This window comes from Cyprinus carpio, chromosome B14, assembly GCF_018340385.1.
Source record: "Cyprinus carpio isolate SPL01 chromosome B14, ASM1834038v1, whole genome shotgun sequence".
Classification (NCBI taxonomy): Eukaryota; Metazoa; Chordata; class Actinopteri; order Cypriniformes; family Cyprinidae; genus Cyprinus; species Cyprinus carpio.
The window spans coordinates 25,660,309-25,678,532 of NC_056610.1; the positions used below are offsets into that span (position 1 = coordinate 25,660,309).

The 18,224-nt window shown below is 37.4% G+C and overlaps 1 protein-coding gene across 14 annotated transcripts in view; it reads left to right on the forward strand.

Moving 5' to 3' along the window:
• Nucleotides 1–18,224, forward strand: part of LOC109067214 — a 280,709-nt gene that overhangs the window by 188,338 nt on the left and 74,147 nt on the right. For 8 of the 14 annotated variants that reach the window (XM_042738737.1, XM_042738740.1, XM_042738741.1 and 5 more), the window contains exons 8-9: nt 3,063–3,398; nt 3,606–3,839. The exons of 1 other annotated variant lie outside the window; for it this stretch is intronic. In XM_042738737.1, the coding sequence (XP_042594671.1) occupies nt 3,063–3,398; nt 3,606–3,839 (570 nt within the window). Of the gene's footprint in view, nt 1–3,062; nt 3,399–3,605; nt 3,840–4,147; nt 4,206–4,289; nt 4,523–13,923; nt 14,058–18,224 lie in introns of those variants that run through there. 5 more of the 14 variants (XM_042738744.1, XM_042738745.1, XM_042738743.1 and 2 more) reach the window with 4 other exon arrangements.

The window sequence follows — 18,224 nt, forward strand, 5'->3', positions numbered from 1 at the left end:
TGTGTGTGTGTGTGTGTGTGTGTGTGTGTGTGTGTGTGTTGTTCTTTAGGTCTGGATCAGTTCTGCACGTTTGATCAGTCTGATCCCTGTTATGCAGCTCTGGGACACAAACGCAATCTGATGATGGTGGATGATATTAAATATGACCTGATGCTAATGAAGATAATAAACAACACAGCAGATGATCCACTTTGTAGAGTAAAGAATGACAGGATGAGGATGAGTCAGTGTGATCTTTATAATAACAGACCTGAAGTGACAGTCATTAATGGGACTCTGATAATAAACCGTGTGATCAGAGCAGATTCAGGGAATTACAGATTAAATCTCGTTCACTCAGACAGCACAGAAACATCTAGAGATCTTCAAGTGATTGTTGAAGGTACAGAAACTCTCTCATCAGACTCATTACAATCTCATGTTCTCCAAAGATCTCACTCTCATACAAATGAATCAGTTGAATCTCTGTGAAGGTTTTTATTCCCATAGCACACAGTAAACACACTACATACTCCAGTTATAGTATGAGTAGTGTGGAAGAACAAGAGTTTGTGTTTGTCATGTGACTGTGATGTGTCCCTCCCTCAAGCTCCTATTGGCTCAGTGGAAGTGTCAATCATCTGCTCCTCCAGTGGGGGGATGAGGGTGTTCTGCTCCTCTGAGGGGGATCATCTCCTCTACAGCTGGACTCTGAATGGAGATCCACTGATGGATGGAAACAGCAGCATTGATCTGGATGAGGGAACTGATGGAGACATCAGCTGCAGCGTGAAGAACCACGTCAGTCACGCACAGAAGACCATTAGACTCAAACCCTGTCCTGGTGAGATCATGTCTGTTCATCTACAGATATAATTTCTGTGAATCAGATGTCAACATAATATGTCTACCAAAATATCTTATGCCATTATTAAAACAATTGTGCTGAAGAGTTGTAATACAATGTCTCTTTTCAGCTATAGAACATATTTATTATAATTTCTATTGTTCTGTGGTATGCAATTATTTTTTATGTAAACATACAGCTTTGAAGAAGATCTGACGCCCACATTACAGATCCACATCAATTCAAATTATTTAAGTTATTTCAGAGTCTTCACAACAGCAATTGAACCAAAACCCAAAAAGAGACTGAACAAGCTAAAAAAAAACGACTAATAGGAGAAAAAAAATCCCACTAAGTTACATTCATTAAAATCTACATAAAGCGCTCTTTTTTTATTCTGCTTTCCCACACATACATACTGTACAGACAAACACTCGCACACATGGAGTTGACGTTCTCAAAAAATAGCTCACAACCAAAAAACTACAAGACATTTCTCAGAAGCGAGGTAAAAACAGGGCTGTTCTTGAAGCAGATAAACTTACACTTTCACTATGAGTAGAGACGCTGCTGTCGGACACTGTTGAGAGACGCACAGATGCAGGTAATTCACACACACAAACACACTATCTCTCTCTCTCTCTCTGATAACTGCATTTGTCTTCATACTGTATACTCACTCTAAAATGCCATTTTTGGAATTAGCAATGAAGCCTTGGGATACAAAGCAGAAGAAATTAGTTCTACACACAAGAGAGCTATTGGAACAATAACCTGACAAATGTCTTGAAATAAAACAAATAAATAATGTCTCGTAGTGTGGTAAATGTGATGTAAGTGGAATAAATGTATGCATTCCTTTGAATTATTGAAAAATTATTTTTCAGAAATGTAGTTAGTGGCCCATTCTCAGTTATTCCTTTATATATGTTCAAAATTAAAAAAATGATTATGTAATATATGTTGATACTTCTTGGAAATAGCATTTAATTGACAGTCAAAAATATTGCTAATGTTGCAAATTAGTATTACTGTTGAAATAACAGTTACCTTTGAACTATTATCATCAATAATAAGGCATCCACAGCTGAATCGCTGCCGTGCTGTTATAGAGTCATGTCGCATGACTACAAGTGTGATATTGTGTTTCTATAAAAGTTTGACGGTACAAGTGTGTAAATAAATAGGAAACAATCATGCTGTTACGGAGCGACTGAGACGAGAGCTGTATAGATCCATCTGCTAAACATGGAGTGTCTTAAACATTTTGTGTGTTAAAATACTTCTTCCACAAAGGATTCAAATCTCAATTTGACATTTTAATAGCTGAGCCCAAGCCTCCGTTACTAATTTGAAAAAGTCATATTCGAACAAGTAACAACGGCTAGGGCTTTCGTAATTTATCAGTCTATTAGGTACTGTAGGTATTATTGAGTAGTGAATTTTGGGAGAAAGATTCTTTAGGTCAGTTCATAAATTAATGATAATAAATAATTTTGCCATGTCCGTATCTGCTGATGAATTCAACATCTTTGTCGTAGGATGCTTTTTCAGCGGTTAATGGGATTTCACATGACGGGTGTCAGCGTTGGTCAATGTATTGATCTCTATGAAGTGAAACGCTAGTGTTTCCCTGGTTGTTTATCAGTTGAGCCTTGTACGATATTGTGAAAAGTTAAAATAAAGTCTAAAATAATTTCCATGTTTAAAACCTTGTTTCGTTCCATAATGAATCAGAGTTTTTGAGTGAATGGATACTAACTCACTCATAGGGCAGTTTTGCTTTGGATCCATCACTTGTAGCTTTCGTTATACGAGAAACAAACAAGCGCATTCGAAGATGCCTTTGAAATTGGGACAGTCTTTCTCTCGCCATGGTCAGGCAATCGGCCTTCAAATGCGAAGGATGCAGGCTTGAATTGGAACGCAGCTAATTATAGTGGGGCTCGTGCCTTTTGTTGTCTATTTATATTAAATATTAGTTACTGAACAATTATATGTAATGAACAACAATATTCATTTTACAAGCGGTTACGTTAAATTAAAAAAAAAATATGCCAACTGTGATGAAACTTTTCCAAAATTAAATATTGAAATAATAGAGTTATGGAAAAAATGAAAGGGTTTAGAGGTCATGCTCATTTTACTGAGTGTGGATTTCACTGTGTGTGTGTGTGTGTGTGTGTGTGTGTGTGTGTGTGTGTGTGTGTGTGTGTGTGTGTGTGTTGTTCTTCAGGTCTGAATCGGTTCTGCAGATTTGATCAGTCTGATCCCTGTTACGCACTTCTGGGACACAAACTCAATCTGATGATGGTGCTGGATGCTAGTGAATATGACCTGAAGATACAAAAGAGAATAATCAACACAGCAGATGGTCCGGTTTGTAGAGTAAAGAACGGCAGGATGAGGATGAGTCAGTGTGATCTTTATAATAACAGACCTGAAGTGACATTCATTAATGGGACTCTGATAATAAACCGTGTGATCAGAGAAGATTCAGGGAATTACAGGTTAACTCTCGATCGCTCAGATGGCTCAGAAACATCTAGAGATCTTCAGGTGATTGTTGAAGGTACAGAAACTCTCTCATCAGACTCATTACAATCTTATGTTCTCCAAAGATCTCACTCTCATGCAAATGAATCAGTTGAATCTCTGTGAAGGTTTTTATTCCTGTAGCACACAGTAAACACACTACATACTCCAGTAATAGTATAAGTATGGAAGAACAAGATTCTCCTGTGTTTGCCATGTGACTGTGATGTGTCTCTCCCTCCAGCTCCTATTGGCTCAGTGGAAGTGTCAATCATCTGCTCCTCCAGTGGGGGGATGAGGGTGTTCTGCTCCTCTGAGGGGGATCAGCTCCTCTACAGCTGGACTCTGAATGGAGATCCACTGATGGATGCAAACAGCAGCATTGATCTGGATGAGAGAACTGATGGAGACATCAGCTGCAGTGTGAAGAACCACGTCAGTCACGCACTGAAGACCATTAGACTCAAACCCTGTCCTGGTGAGATCATGTCTGTTCATCTACAGCAGTGGTTCCCAACCAGGTTCCTGGAAGCCGCCCAACACTACAGGTTATCCATGTCTCCTCAATCAAATACGCCTATTTCAGATCATGAGCTCATTAGTAGAGACTCTAAGACCTAAAATGGGTGTGTCAGACAACGGAGAGATGCAAAGTGTGCAGTGTTGGGGGGGTCTCCAGGAACAAGGTTGGTAATTACTGATCTACAGATCAACTACACAGATTGATTGATTGATTGATTTATTGATTAATTGATTGATGTGTTTGTGTTGGTCTGGTGTTTTCAGCTGATGGTTCTGTTGGGTCTGTTAGGAGCTTTTCACATCTACATGAGACACACGTCAGGTGAGAGACATTTATCATCATCATTATGGATTTGACATGCAGATATTAAGAGTGTGATGATGATGATGACGATGATGTTTTTAGGAAACAAACAGGAAGATCAGAAATTGAGGATGAGAAGATTGAGAGAAGGACATGAACACACAGCAGAAGATTCATGAGAGCAGCAGATCTTCTGTATTTTCTGATTTTTAACATGTTTAGACACATATGTCTATTTTTTATTCATTTGTAAGTGGAGTCAGTTTTGAAATAAAAAGGTATATTTGGCATATGGTTAGTTAAATGAAAATAAAATGCTTTGAAATGAAACTGTATTTCCAGTCAAAAGTCTCAAGCTCTTTTATTTCATAAGAGTTAGGTCAGGTGGTCAAGATGTCAAGGGTTAGGGTTTAGGTGTCAAATTCCTGAATTGAGTTAATTGAGTTGTATAATGCAGTTGTAACGAGAATTACTGTGTGGGTACTGAACAGGATTGAGCACTAAAAGATAAATTAAGAACCAAATTTAGCTGCGTATCAAACTGCCAAAGTCAAGCTCTCAATAAAACAAACAAATCAAGTTAATAAAAGACAAGTGAATAAAAGAACACAGACACTTCATATTTAATGGTATTAGATGATATGTTAATTGGATTACACTTTCAATTAAACATTTACAACTGGTTTGTAAATGTTGTTTTGATGCATGTTTGGTCTGAGTTCTTGTTGCATTTACATCTGACCAGCAGGCATCACCAGTGTGTAGCCTTCCAAAGCAACTGGTTCAAATGATTCGAGAAAAAAAACAAAAAAAAAAACGGATTTAATCACGTAGCCTGTTGATCAAATTCAATGTTGTTCAAAACTTTTTAGCAGGACTATGGTACATTTGATCCAAAAACATCATTTTTTAGGTTCAACATATTACGCCTTACGTGTCTAGTGTGAAACGGGCCTTTTCATTTAACTACGTTTAGATATACAACCCCATGATTACTGCTGTAGTCCTCTTCACTCACAAAAATCAGTTAGAGAAGAAAAATATAACCATTGAGCAGTTTCTACAAAATGGTAATCCAGATCTGAAAGAGTTTGTAGACAGTTGTGGAAATCGATTCTTCTGTGTGGACAGTGAGTCTGCTAGTTTCTCACAGTTCAAAGATCTGATCAGTAAAATAGAGAAGATGGTGATAGAAAACGGGGGAACACACTTCACCAATGACATGTTTAAAGAAATAGAGAAAGACATTCAGGAGATTCAGAAGCAGAAACTGGATGAAAAAGTGGAGCGCTTCAAACATGAGAACAAACAAGTCACTCAATTAGAATGGCAGGAAATATACTGGAGTTTAGTAGAGGAGTCAAAACATGAAGCACAGCAGTCTTTTTTTGGATCTTGTTAATGAAATCTTGGAAATACAAACCTGGTTCCAAAAAAGTTGGGACACTGTACAAATTGTGAATAAAAATGGAGTGCAATGATGTGGAAGTTTCAAATTGTAATATTTTGTTCAGAATACAACATAGATGACATATCAAATGTTTAAACTGAGAAAATGTATAATTTTAAGGGAAAAATAAGTTGATTTTAAATTTCATGGCATCAACACATATCAAAAAAGTTGGAACAAGGCCATGTTTACCACTGTGTGGCATCCCCTCCTCTTTTTATAACAGTCTGCAAACGTCTGGGGACTGCAGAGACAAGTTGCTCAAGTTTAGGAATAGGAATGTTTTCCCATTCTTGTCTAATACAGGCTTCTAGTTGCTCAACTGTCTTAGGTCTTCTTTGTCTCATCTTCCTCTTCACGATGCGCCAAATGTTTTCTCTGGGTGAAAGATCTGGACTGCAGGCTGGCCATTTCAGTACCCGGATCCTTCTTCTACGCAGCCATGATGTTGTAATTGATGTAGTATGTGGTCTGGCATTGTCATGTTGGAAAATGCAAGGTCTTCCCTGAAAGAGACGACGTCCCACAAGTCAGTCTTGAGTTCATGAACCTACAGTATTATATTATTGCATTTATCACTTTATCCATTTATGTTTGTCCTCATTTGTAAATTGGATTGGATTAAAGCATCTGATAAATGAATATATGTAAATATAATATGCATTAATCTGCAGTTCATAGACAAACTGCTTCTGTTACTAATGGAATAATTCACCCAAAAACTATCATTATTTATTCTACATCTTCATTTCCAAACCTGTGTTGTTGTTTTTGACAAAATTTACATTCATGCACAGAAATCATCAAATATAACATATTACATGTTTATTAATATTACTATTTGATAATAATATTAATTAGTTGGTTTTAAGTGATTGATAACACAGATGATAACAAATCATAATTCAGATGTAAAAATGAAAAATCTTGCCCTGATGTAGCCTAAATGATGCAATGAAAAAAAATGATTCATTGAATTTACTAATTTTTTTATGGCAAGTGGTTGCAATCAATTTATTTTAGCTACATTTCCCAGATAGCACACGTACGTCTGCAAGATGTCTGTTAAAGATCGCTTAATCTGGAAAGCATGTGCTGTGTACAAACGTCTGACAGATGTCTTTCAGATGTCAGTTTTACATACATTCTAAATCATAAACATCTTAAAGACATAATATACGTCTGTCTGTTTGACATCTGATAGGAAACGTCCAATAGACATTTTGCAAATGAGCAAACATTCTAACAATATGTCTAGCAGATGTAAATGCAGACGTCTTATTAACATTGTAAATCTAGTTTTTATTTTATTATTTTTTTTAATTAATGTACATTTTGAACTATATTCGTGTTACCAAATTACAGAATACTACGCTGCTGTATGAGTGTTGAGGTAGAGACTGAAAATTTAACACGATCAGCATAATCAGTCTCTCCATATATTTTCATTATTTGGAAACCTATAGAAACACTATTGTGGATTTATAATTTTTAATGGGAACGTAAAAAAAAAAATGTACATGTTGCCCTATGAACGACTTCTGCTTCCGACTTCCCAAGAAATAAGAGAAGGATTTTAGTTTTGAAATGCTGGAAATGTTGGATGACTATTTATGTTCTTCGTACAGATTCAGGTTTCAGTCAGAGACATTGAGGATTCGACAGACTGCTGAACAGAGCTAAAGCTTAAGCAGAAAATTACCTAGTTGTGTTTAAGTGATCTGATGGTTTGTTTAATGCACTTGTAATTACACCATCAATGCTGTGCCATTTTGATTCAGATCAGAACTTTGGAGCAGGTTTGTGAATCATTTCATGAATTGAATGATTTGCGATCTTTGCTCTGAAGTCCTTGACTAGATCTACTTAAAGAAAAGAGAGGTTTAGTGCCAGATTTTTATGTATGTGAAATTTAGCTAGCAGGAAACAAATTTAGTTATATTTTCCTATATTCTCTTTCAAGTAGTTAAATAATTCAAAGAAAACATATTTAAAACAGAAAGAAAAGTGAATGAGTCTTCCCCAGAAATGACAAAAACAGCAACTCACTTCAATGACTGACTAAGATGATGTTCATAAGCCTTTTGTGAAATTTTGGATTAATTAATTAATCTGTGATCTCTTCATATTTAAGGAGAAAAGTGCAGTTTCCAAAGTCGGAGATCACTTGTTATAATTTTCAAGGGTGTAGGGACACTATATGATTCTACCAATATTCAGCAACTACTAAATTGTTCCTAGCAATATTTTTTTTATCAAACAATTAAATGTTTGTTGTCTGTTATGTCCCCACCAATGCCAAAATCATACCTATTCCCTTGTTACAAGATCACGACACAACACACTCCATTTTCAATATACCATTCACTATACCAAGTTATAGGTTATACCCAGCACTTTTGACTACCGTTTTTAAATATGGACTCATCCCAAGGTAACCAGAGATTAAGACAGCTTCAGTTTGGATCCAGCCTCTTATGAAGACTTCAGATGACCCAACACCTGTGAATAGATGACGTCTTCTCCTGTGAGTATTATTACCTTTATTTAACCAGGAAGAGACTCACTGAGGTTAAAAATCTCTTTTTCAAGTGTGTCCTGGCCAGAAAAAGAGTACCACAGATGATGTCAGCTCTGGATCATCATGATTCCATTGCTTTAAAATGCACATGAAGTTTGTTTAAATGCATATATGATATTTCTAGATACTATAATTTGTAGTATCTTACAACATACTTTCTGACACCATCTCTTATATATATAAACTATTCTGGATTTGCAAGAGAGAAAAATGCATTTTCTGTAAAGCTGCTTTGAAACAACATGCAGTGTGTAAAACAATAAAAAATAAACGTGAATTAAATTGAATGAGCCATTGCATTGTTGGTGCTATTCTGAAGTTAAGGACCCATGAAGTTGAAAAATGTGACAATAGCTACATGTACATCTAAATGAGCCCTTGCATTGACGGCACACATGGAGGCTCTGTATCTCAGCTGTCTTTGAAAGTGCTTTGAAAGATTCACTTGGGGCTTACCCCCTGATTTCCCAGGTTTATTAGCTGGTTTAGACTATCCATGTTAAATTCTAACTTGACTAGATCAAATCGCAACAAGCTACAGTTTAATATAAATGTTACTTCTTCTTTATCTTCTTCTTCTACACATTTCTCCTAGTTTCACTGTCTGTTTTAGATTTATTTTAGTGCAGACTAACAGCATCAGCAGCAGCATCTTCCTCTATAAGAGGAAACTTCCTCTTCAGATATTTCCTTATTGTGCCGTGAAGACGCTTGATGAGAGCCAGAACACAGACGATCTGAAGCAGCATCACACTCTTCTGCTGGGATTGAGTTCTTCTGAAACTTGGCTTTAGAGAAATGATGATCATCTTTGGACTGATGCTGCTGCTGCAAACTGCTGCATGTGAGTCACTTTCACATCAAACATTTATGATGCTGATCAATCAAATTAATCTCAGAAGTAAAACACAGTAATATTGAAGTGTTTTTCAAAACTTACAGTAAAAGAGTTGGATATCTTTGTTAAAGACTCCAGAGTGATAGTTGTGTCTTTAAAAGTTTGTGGTGGAAATTCAGAAATAAAGTGCAGGAGTCTGAATTCCCCCCACAGCTGACAGAGCTCCTCAGAAATCTCCTTCCCTAAAGTATAACAGCTGATTATGTACCCGGAAATACAAAAAGTACAAATTACTTTACCTTTTCAGGAGCTTTCAAACAAATATATAATTTCCTTAAAAATAAATAAATAAATTAATTAATTAATAAAAATGCACTTCTATTCTTGTTTTCACACATTATGACATGGTTCAGCTTTATCACTGCTAACAGATCTCTAACTTCCACTTGCCTCTATATCTGTCAGCCCTGTGTTTCTGTGTCTTGTGTTTTCCTCCCCATGTGCTCCATGTTAATTTTTATGCCCATGTTTGGTTTCCTTCCTTTTCCTGTCCTGATTATGTAATTTGTTTCCAGGTGTTCCCCGTTTAGTTCTATTGATCCCAGGTGTGTCCCATTAGTTCCATTATTACTTAAGCCCTGTGTTGTTTCCAGTCTAGTGTCTGGTGTTGTATGTCTAACCCTCCTGTGTGTTCCTGCCTGTTCCATGTGAATCTTGATTTGGATGAATAAAGATGTTCTTTGAGAAATTCCTACCTGCTCCTCGTCTCCTTGTTCCAACACAGTAGCAGTGCCGTGACAGAGTACTGGACCAAAACAGTGTAAGCGGCGCCCCTTCTCCCCATTTTTGTTTTCTTGGTTTTTATTCCTACGGCAAGGAAGTCGCTGCTCGTTTTTCTGCCCTAGCCCACTGAGATCTTTACTTCATGGAGCAAACATGCAAATTCTGCGGGATCACTGTGAGTCCGCAGATCATTCATCAGTCAAGCCTGCTGGCCGCCACTGACACAAGCCTGCCAGCCGCTGCAACGTCAAGTCTGCCAGCCACCCTATTCACTCATAACCAAAAGAGGAGTATGAGGCGAAAAGGAATGCTCTCGGCCATGGCTCAGTGAGCTGCCTGATCTGCCAGGGCCATGCAGATACCTTTGGAGGTATAAAAGGGGCACATGGAGCATGGCTTTTAATAGGGCCGTGCTCCTTACTGAGACATGTATTGAAGCGGATGCTTCTGTATAGATAGCAGCAAATGCTGTGACACAATTTTGAAAAAGAAACAAAAAACAGAAAAAAAAAACATTTTAAGTTTAAAAGTTAAAAGATATATATATATATATATATATATATATATATATATATATATATATATATATATTATATATTTGCACCTCTTAATCACTGGAATTAGAAATTAATGTTCAATAAGATTTAAATCTGGAGATTGATTTGGGCAATCTAAGACTTTACATTTCTTTGCCCTGATAAAGCCCTTGACTGAACTAGCAGTGTGTTTTTGGGTCATTGTTCTGATCCAATATGAAGTGCTTTCTAATGATTTTGGTGGCATTTTCTTGAATATTGGTAGCCAAGATGATTTTGTACCCTTCCAAATTCATTCTGCTACTGCCAGCATACATTAAGTCATCATTAAAATTAAGAGGTCGTGTTCTAGAGACAACAACACATGCCCATGCCATGACATCACCTCCACCAAGCTTTACAGATGAGGTTGTATGCTTAGGATCATTTGCAGTTCCCTTTTTTCTACACACTTAGATAAAGTTTAATCTTTGTCTCATCAGTCCATCAACTCAGTTCCAAAACTCTACTGGCTCACATTTCTGAAGAATCTTGCCTTTCTATTTTTGGTGCTGATCAGAGGTTTGCATCTTGCTGTGTAGCTTCTGTAATTCTGTGTCAAATTCTCCTGCGGACTGTTGATTGACAGAGCATCACCCCAGCTTTCTGGAGGTTGTTGGTGATTTTACAGACATGTATTTTAGGGTTCATTTTCACAGCTTTTATGATTTGTCTGTCATCAACTACTGTTGTTTTTTCTCAGCCGATCAGGTCGTCGTTGGTTGCTGATGTCACAAGTAGTTTCCAAACTCTTAATTTCTACATGCCCTTTTTTCCTATAGTTCTAATTGACTTCCTCTTTTCTTTTAGCATCCAAATTGCTTGCTTTTCTTTCAGAGTCGACTTCCTCGTCTTCATCCTGGTTTGTGTGTCATCATCGTATGCACGACTTAGAATGCAGAAGCAATGGTTATAACTGATAAGACACATTCCCTGCTTTTAATATCTGTAGAATTAATGCAACAGGACACAGCTGAACACTTAGAAAGACCTGTGAGGCAATTGTTCCAATACTTATGCTCACATCAGATAGGGAGATGAAACTCTAAAAGTGCTGATCTTCTTAGCTGGTAAAACATCTTTGTGTTGGATCACCCAATAATAAAATGTGACATTCTGTAGTTTTGTCTCATATTCATCTTTTAATTATATTTACAGATTTCTTGACTCCACAGCAAACAGAACAATTTTGTCTTTACTGTTCCAATACTTATGGAGGGCACTGTATGTAGTTTAGCTGAATAAAAAGCAGAAAAAACGTGAGGACAATAAACACAAGATTGCGAAAATATAGGCCTATGGTTTATGAGTGTTTTTCAAGTTATCTCCAGGTAATAAAGGTAAACTATATGAATATTGCAGTACTGATTGACACATAATTTAGTAGCCTATATAAACTGAAACATATATCCTGCCTAATTCTATAATAAAAAATGGGGAAAATGAGCTTGTAGTAGTCTTTATAAACCATCTTAAAATTGTCATTAGGAAAATATTGAACAAAAATATTATAGCCCCTTGCTGCAGCTAATCTTACTTCCACAGGTTACACACAGCAGTATAAACAACAGCTGTGCATGCTCTCTTCACACTATTCTTGTAAAATAATAGGGGAAAACGGGCAGGTGCTCAAGCACCCACCGCACCCCCCTCTGCACATGCCTGTGATTCGCCATGGGTCCTGGAACGGGTACCGCCCTGGAGGCCATCTGTCCCTGTAGGCCTGTCCCGAGAGGACTCTGGAGTGCCCACCCCCCCTCCCCGTTGGTTGTTATGAGGTGCATGGGCGCACCTTCCGGGAGGGGGGAGTAATGTCATCCCTGTGTTTCTGTGTCTTGTGTTTTCCTCCCCCACATGCTCCATGTTCATTTTTATGCCCATGTTTGGTTTCCTTCCTTTTCCTGTCCTGATTATGTAATTTGTTTCCAGGTGTTCCCCGTTAAGTTCTTTTGATCCGAGGTGTATCCCATTAGTTCCCTTATTACTTAAGCCCTGTTTTGTTTCCAGTCTAGCGTCTGGTATTTGTACGCCTAACCCTCCTGTGTGTTCCTGCCTATTCCATGTGAATCTTGATTTGGATGAATAAAGATGTTCTTTGAGAAATTCCTATGTGCTCCTTGTCTCCTCGTTCCAACACAGCAGCACTGGGACAATTTCAGTAATAATTAATTATATTTTAATAATTTTGCTGCAGTCATTATTTGCATGAAAATATTTTCTTTACACTCAAAATGTGATTAGAGTACAATTCAAAGCAGAAATTTAATAGCAATCCGTGGTATTATTAAATGTTAAGATGTCATGGGAAAAATGTTCCAGAAGCAGCGCATACAACAATTACTGATATTTCTATTTATATTGTGCATACATACCACCTTTTATTTATAAATCCAGATATGTGCATGGCAGTTTATACACCAGACCTCTGTTGTTCTGGCTGCTGTACAAGTATTTAAAGTTATTTGAATTACATTATGAGCAATGATGGATTGGAGATGCTTTTTCTGTGTTATACATGTCTTCCACTAGCTATTTTTTTAGTTGTTTTCAAAAAGTGGCTGGGACATAAAAAAACTGCACTTATTAAACCATTTTATGATGTTTTTAGATGATTATTAAGAACATCATTTGAAAACCGGCACATCATGGATCAGCTCTGCAGGTTTGATCAAATAAGTTCGATCAGTCACTGTTATGCAGCTCTGGGACACAAACTCAGTCTACAGATGGAGCTGTACCCTCAATATGATGACCTTTATTTATTTAAGACGTTAAATAATAGCAGTACACTGAATGTTTTTAGCATAACAGACAATAAAGAGCATAAAGATGAATCCATCAGAATCCGATCTGAGTTCTTCTTTGATAATATGACTCTGATCATAAACAATGTGATCATAGCAGATTCAGGAATATACACACTATATGTCATTGAGATAGATATGATCATAAGTAGTGATCTTCAAGTGAATGTTCAAGGTACACAAACTCTCTCATCAGACTCATTCTGTCTTGACATTGACTCTGGTTATGTGCTGACTGTCATGTGTCCCTCCTTCCAGCTCCTATTGGCTCAGTGGAAGTGTCAATCATCTGCTCCTCCAATCAGACGTCAGTGTTCTGCTCCTCTAAAGGCGATCAGATCATCTACAGCTGGACTCTGAATGGAAAAGTACTAGAAGAAGGACTAATGTTTGGAAACAGCAGCATTGATCTGGATGAGGGAACTGATGGAGACATCAGCTGCAGCGTGAAGAACAACGTCAGTCACGCACAGAAGACCATTAGACTCAAACCCTGTCCTGGTGAGATTATAATTCATGAATGTCCAGATAATCTCTATATAAAAACTACAGCAACACCAATGATGCAAAGCAGTCAAGTCTCTTAATTGGGCTCTTAATTCTTGAAAAACATCATTAGTTTGTTTCAGCTTGATCTCAGCAGTGAATTGTGTTGATGTGTTTCAGAGAGAAAGCAGCTGATTCTGTGCTGATGTTTTATTTCAGGAGCAACTACTGAAGCTGTGACCTCTAGTGTGACCTCTAGTGTGACCTCTGCAGTGACCAGCAGCACACAGACATCAGAAGGTGGTACGAGTTTAACAAACACACTCCTGGAAACATGAAGTGATGTTTTTTTTTTTTTTTTGGTGTCTAATTCTTTTTGTTCATGTGTTCAGTGTCTCTGGTGTTTGTGTTGGTCTGGTGTCTTCAGCTGATGGTTCTTTTGGGTCTGTTAGGAGCTTTTCACATCTACATGAGACACACTTGAGAAAATGATGATGATGATGATGATGTGATGCTTTTAGGAAAGAAGCAGAAAGATCAGAAAGTGAGGATGAGAAGATTGAGAGAAGGACATGAACACACAGCAGAAGATTCATGAAAGCAGCAGCATATCATCAAATCTATGAGAAATGACTTCCTATAATGTCACCAATTCTCACATCAATCCAGCTTTCATCTGTCTTTTATTTTTTTTTTAGTCAGATCTGCTAGATGGTGAAGTCATTTGTTTATTTTCACATTTCTGCTCTTGCTCATTTACTTTTTTCTATTGGTTTTGGTTGATTTCTCTTAATTTTCAGTGTCTATTTAGATGTTTTATCTGTTTAAAGCTCTTGCTCCATTTCTTAGTTTTGGGGTGCCTGTTTTTTTTTTTTAAGTGACTTTTTAGATGACTTTTAACATGTTTAATTTGTGCATTTGTAAATGGAGTCAGTGTTGGAAATAACATGCATTGAAATAAAACTGTATTTGCAGTCAAAAGTCACAAGCATATAGAATGTTCACTTTTTTACAGTCAATTAATATTCTACAGTGAGTGCAGTCAATTAACATACTAAGCAACAGAAAGCACACAATTAATTTGAACTGACATAAAAACAAAGGACAAAAACAACACACCCAGAAATCAAATGAATTTTAATAATTAGTCCAAATGTAACTTGTTTTCCCCTGCAGATGTTGCTAATAACAAAGAAAGTGTTAAATGATTAGACTTGTATTATTTTACATTATAGACTTAGGTAATACTTTGACATTAGTTTCTCATCGCTCAGTCATTTTCAGTTTTTGATCTCTGCTGTTTGTAGACTATCCATGGTAAATTCTAGCCAGATGACTAGTTCAAACTCAGCAACATTGGGCCTGATTATTGCAGCAACGAGTTAAAATTACTCCTCAGCACATGATATGTGAGTAGTTCATAACCGCCAGCAAATGACTAAATGATTGATGAGTTTGACCTTTGACATGTTAATTATGTCCAGATGTGCACTTTGCCCTATTAATAATTTCCATATGCGGAACCCCGGCGTGTGTGAAATCCATCCGTCATCCTTTGAGCTCCGCGAGGTGAAATGTGTTGTTTGTTCAGTGACCAAGTGATGAATGAGATCCCTGAAGAATGTGTTTGTAGATCTTATACACATTCTCATATCCGGACTCATCTGCGGAAGTGTCTGTGTGTGTGTGTGTGGTTAGGGTGACCACCTGCTATTAAGCCCAAGGGGGGACAAGGGGTATGTTTCTGAGGGACAATGTGGGACACTGCCTGGCGCGGCGGTGCCCCCACCCCACGGGCAGACTCACTGATAGTGGTTTACCCATTTCTAGCACATACCACCTTACATTGTATATTAATAATGCCCTATTCCCCTCAACATGTGTAATTGCTGATGTATGCTCATGAGTAGGCCAACCAATGTGTATTTTTTTCTAAATAAAGATTCATAATATTTTTGAACATTCAATGAACTGACAGATGCACTTCCACTTACGATTTACTTTAGCTATTTAATTTTATTTATTTTTCATTACAATTTATTCACTTTAAATAAATTATAATAAAAAATTATAGGTTTAACAGGAATTGTAGTTGCTCAACAACACAGGAACAGTTAAAAAAAAAAAGTCTTAACTCACAACTCCAGAGGTTCACGGAACGAGAAGCGGGAGGAAGGATGGTTAACTTGCATGTTAGTAAAGGCAGGTGCAGGAAAAAAAAAAACTGTTCAGTGTTCTGGGGACACCTTTAGGACAGAGGAGTGCAAACCCATCACCAGTGACAACAATAAACAATACAAAAAGGTGCCAAGGTACAATCCTATGCAAAACAATGACATATTTTGACCTAAAAGGCTACTGTTTCCTAAAAGTGACACATTTGCACCTCTGTAGACAGTCCACCAATGTACAAAATCAATAAAACTTCATCTTAGACAAATGTGGTCTTACATAACTAGGTTTCTTACCTTCAGGTTTCTTCTTGAACTTATATTTCTTGTTGGAGCGTACAGCATTGAGGAAAACCTTCTCTTTCACTACATAAGTGTCTGTGTCGTTTGACATCGTATTCCCCTCCATGTCCGATTGAGAAGGACATTTGCTAAGGTCACAAAAAGCCCTCTCGGTATCCCCTTCAACACCTTTCAGCCACAAATATTCATTTTCCCAGTCTTTCTTGTACCCACACCTTCTCTTTTTAATTGATGATGGTGGTGCCTCAGACTCAGTCTCTTTCTCCATTTTTCGAATTGGAAAGCGCGCATCTAAAACTTCCTAACCAGTGTGTCTGGTATGCACGTGCGTGCGCTGTCATGACAACAACGAAAAAGTTGACAACAACCTAGTCAGCAGTTCAACTGAGGGGTGGGTGTGGCAACAGAAGCGTGCTGAACTGTCAAGTAATGTTCGTTTGGCTGCCTGGGGCTCGAGGATATAGAGCGACCAACTTTTTTTTTGAGCAAGCATTATGCATGACACGGTCTCAATTTGCGGGACGCATGAATTGGGCTTCAAACGCTGTGCGCGCACGCGCTACGCGGGACGGGTGGTCACCCTATGTGTGGTACGTGACCGAGGTATCAGGTTGCGTTCTGTAATGCCCAGCGTGCACGCTCTCTCTTGATCTCTGTCTCTCCCGCTCTCTCTCTCTCTCTGTATGGGGGCTGTGAGAAAGATATTGGCTTTAATGTCAATAATTAATAGACAATTTTAACAGATCGTGAGATCATGTGTGTGTGTATGTGTGTGTGTGTGTGTTTGTATTTAATATGACTACGGTATAAAAAGAATCTCAACCTATTAATAAACTGAGAATAATTCAATAAAAATATTAACTCCACATACAAAACTAGGACGTGTTGATGAAGAATAAACAGAATAAATAATTTTAACAGATCGTGAGATCGTGTGTGTGTGTGTGTGTGTGTGTGTGTGTGTTTGCATTTAATATGACTACGGTATAAAAAGAATCTCAACCTATTAATAAACTGAGCATAAATCAATAAAAAAATAAATTCCCCTTACATTATTTTCGCGAAAGTCTTCCTCGCGCAGGCGTCACGATTCTTCAAATGAGAGGTTTACAAAAATCTGTTGTGCTTAACTCCATGCGTTCTCTCTCTCTGCCTGCGTGAGAGAGCTCTCCCGTCATCTCGGTCCGCTGCGAGAGAGAATGCGGATAAGTTGGCAAAAACATTTTAAATGCACTACATCTAACTCAAAGAGCGATATTACTTTAATGTTTAAATAAACATACTCCCTTTACAGCTGTTGTCCGGCGGATCTTGTTTATATTTTAACTAAGTTTCTTATTTTAATCATGGTATTCTTACATGATCTAGATTCTATAATAATAGATAGTTTTGTTCATCGTATCTAATTCTGTATCAAACGTGTTTCAAAACGTTTTTAATTTTTTAGCTAAAAACCCTATTCAAAATGTTTATTCAGTGGCATGCGAGAGACAAACCTTTTGCTGAGCAGCGCAAACAATTTCCTTTAAGATGTTTATGTAAACACTTTGCTATTCTAACAGTGACGCGGATGTGTGTGTGTGTACGTGTGTTTGCATTTAATCTGACGTCGGCATAAAATAATTTAAACAAAAAATGCATCATGACTAATAATGAAATTCGGGGTGCGTCAATAAATAGCCTTTAGGATCTGAGAAAACACGTCTTAACGGATACGCTGTTTTGCAATTAGGTAAAAAAGTTTTTGCGTTTGAAACAGCAAGCATCCGGCTATCCATCCAACGTGATCACGGATGCTGACAAAGCGTCTTACATCAACGAATATTATGAAAAATACAGAATTCAACTAGACCCTGAAAAGATCAGTCACAACCCCGCTCAGAGGTCTATAAATAAGATATTGCTTAATAGTTTATGGGGGAGATTCTCTATGAGAGAGGATTTAGCACAAACCATCCTTGTGAAAGACCCTGAAGAATTCACCAGTATCGTTTTTGGTAAAACCGATACCCTGAAATATTTTACATTCGTCTCAGATGATGTCGC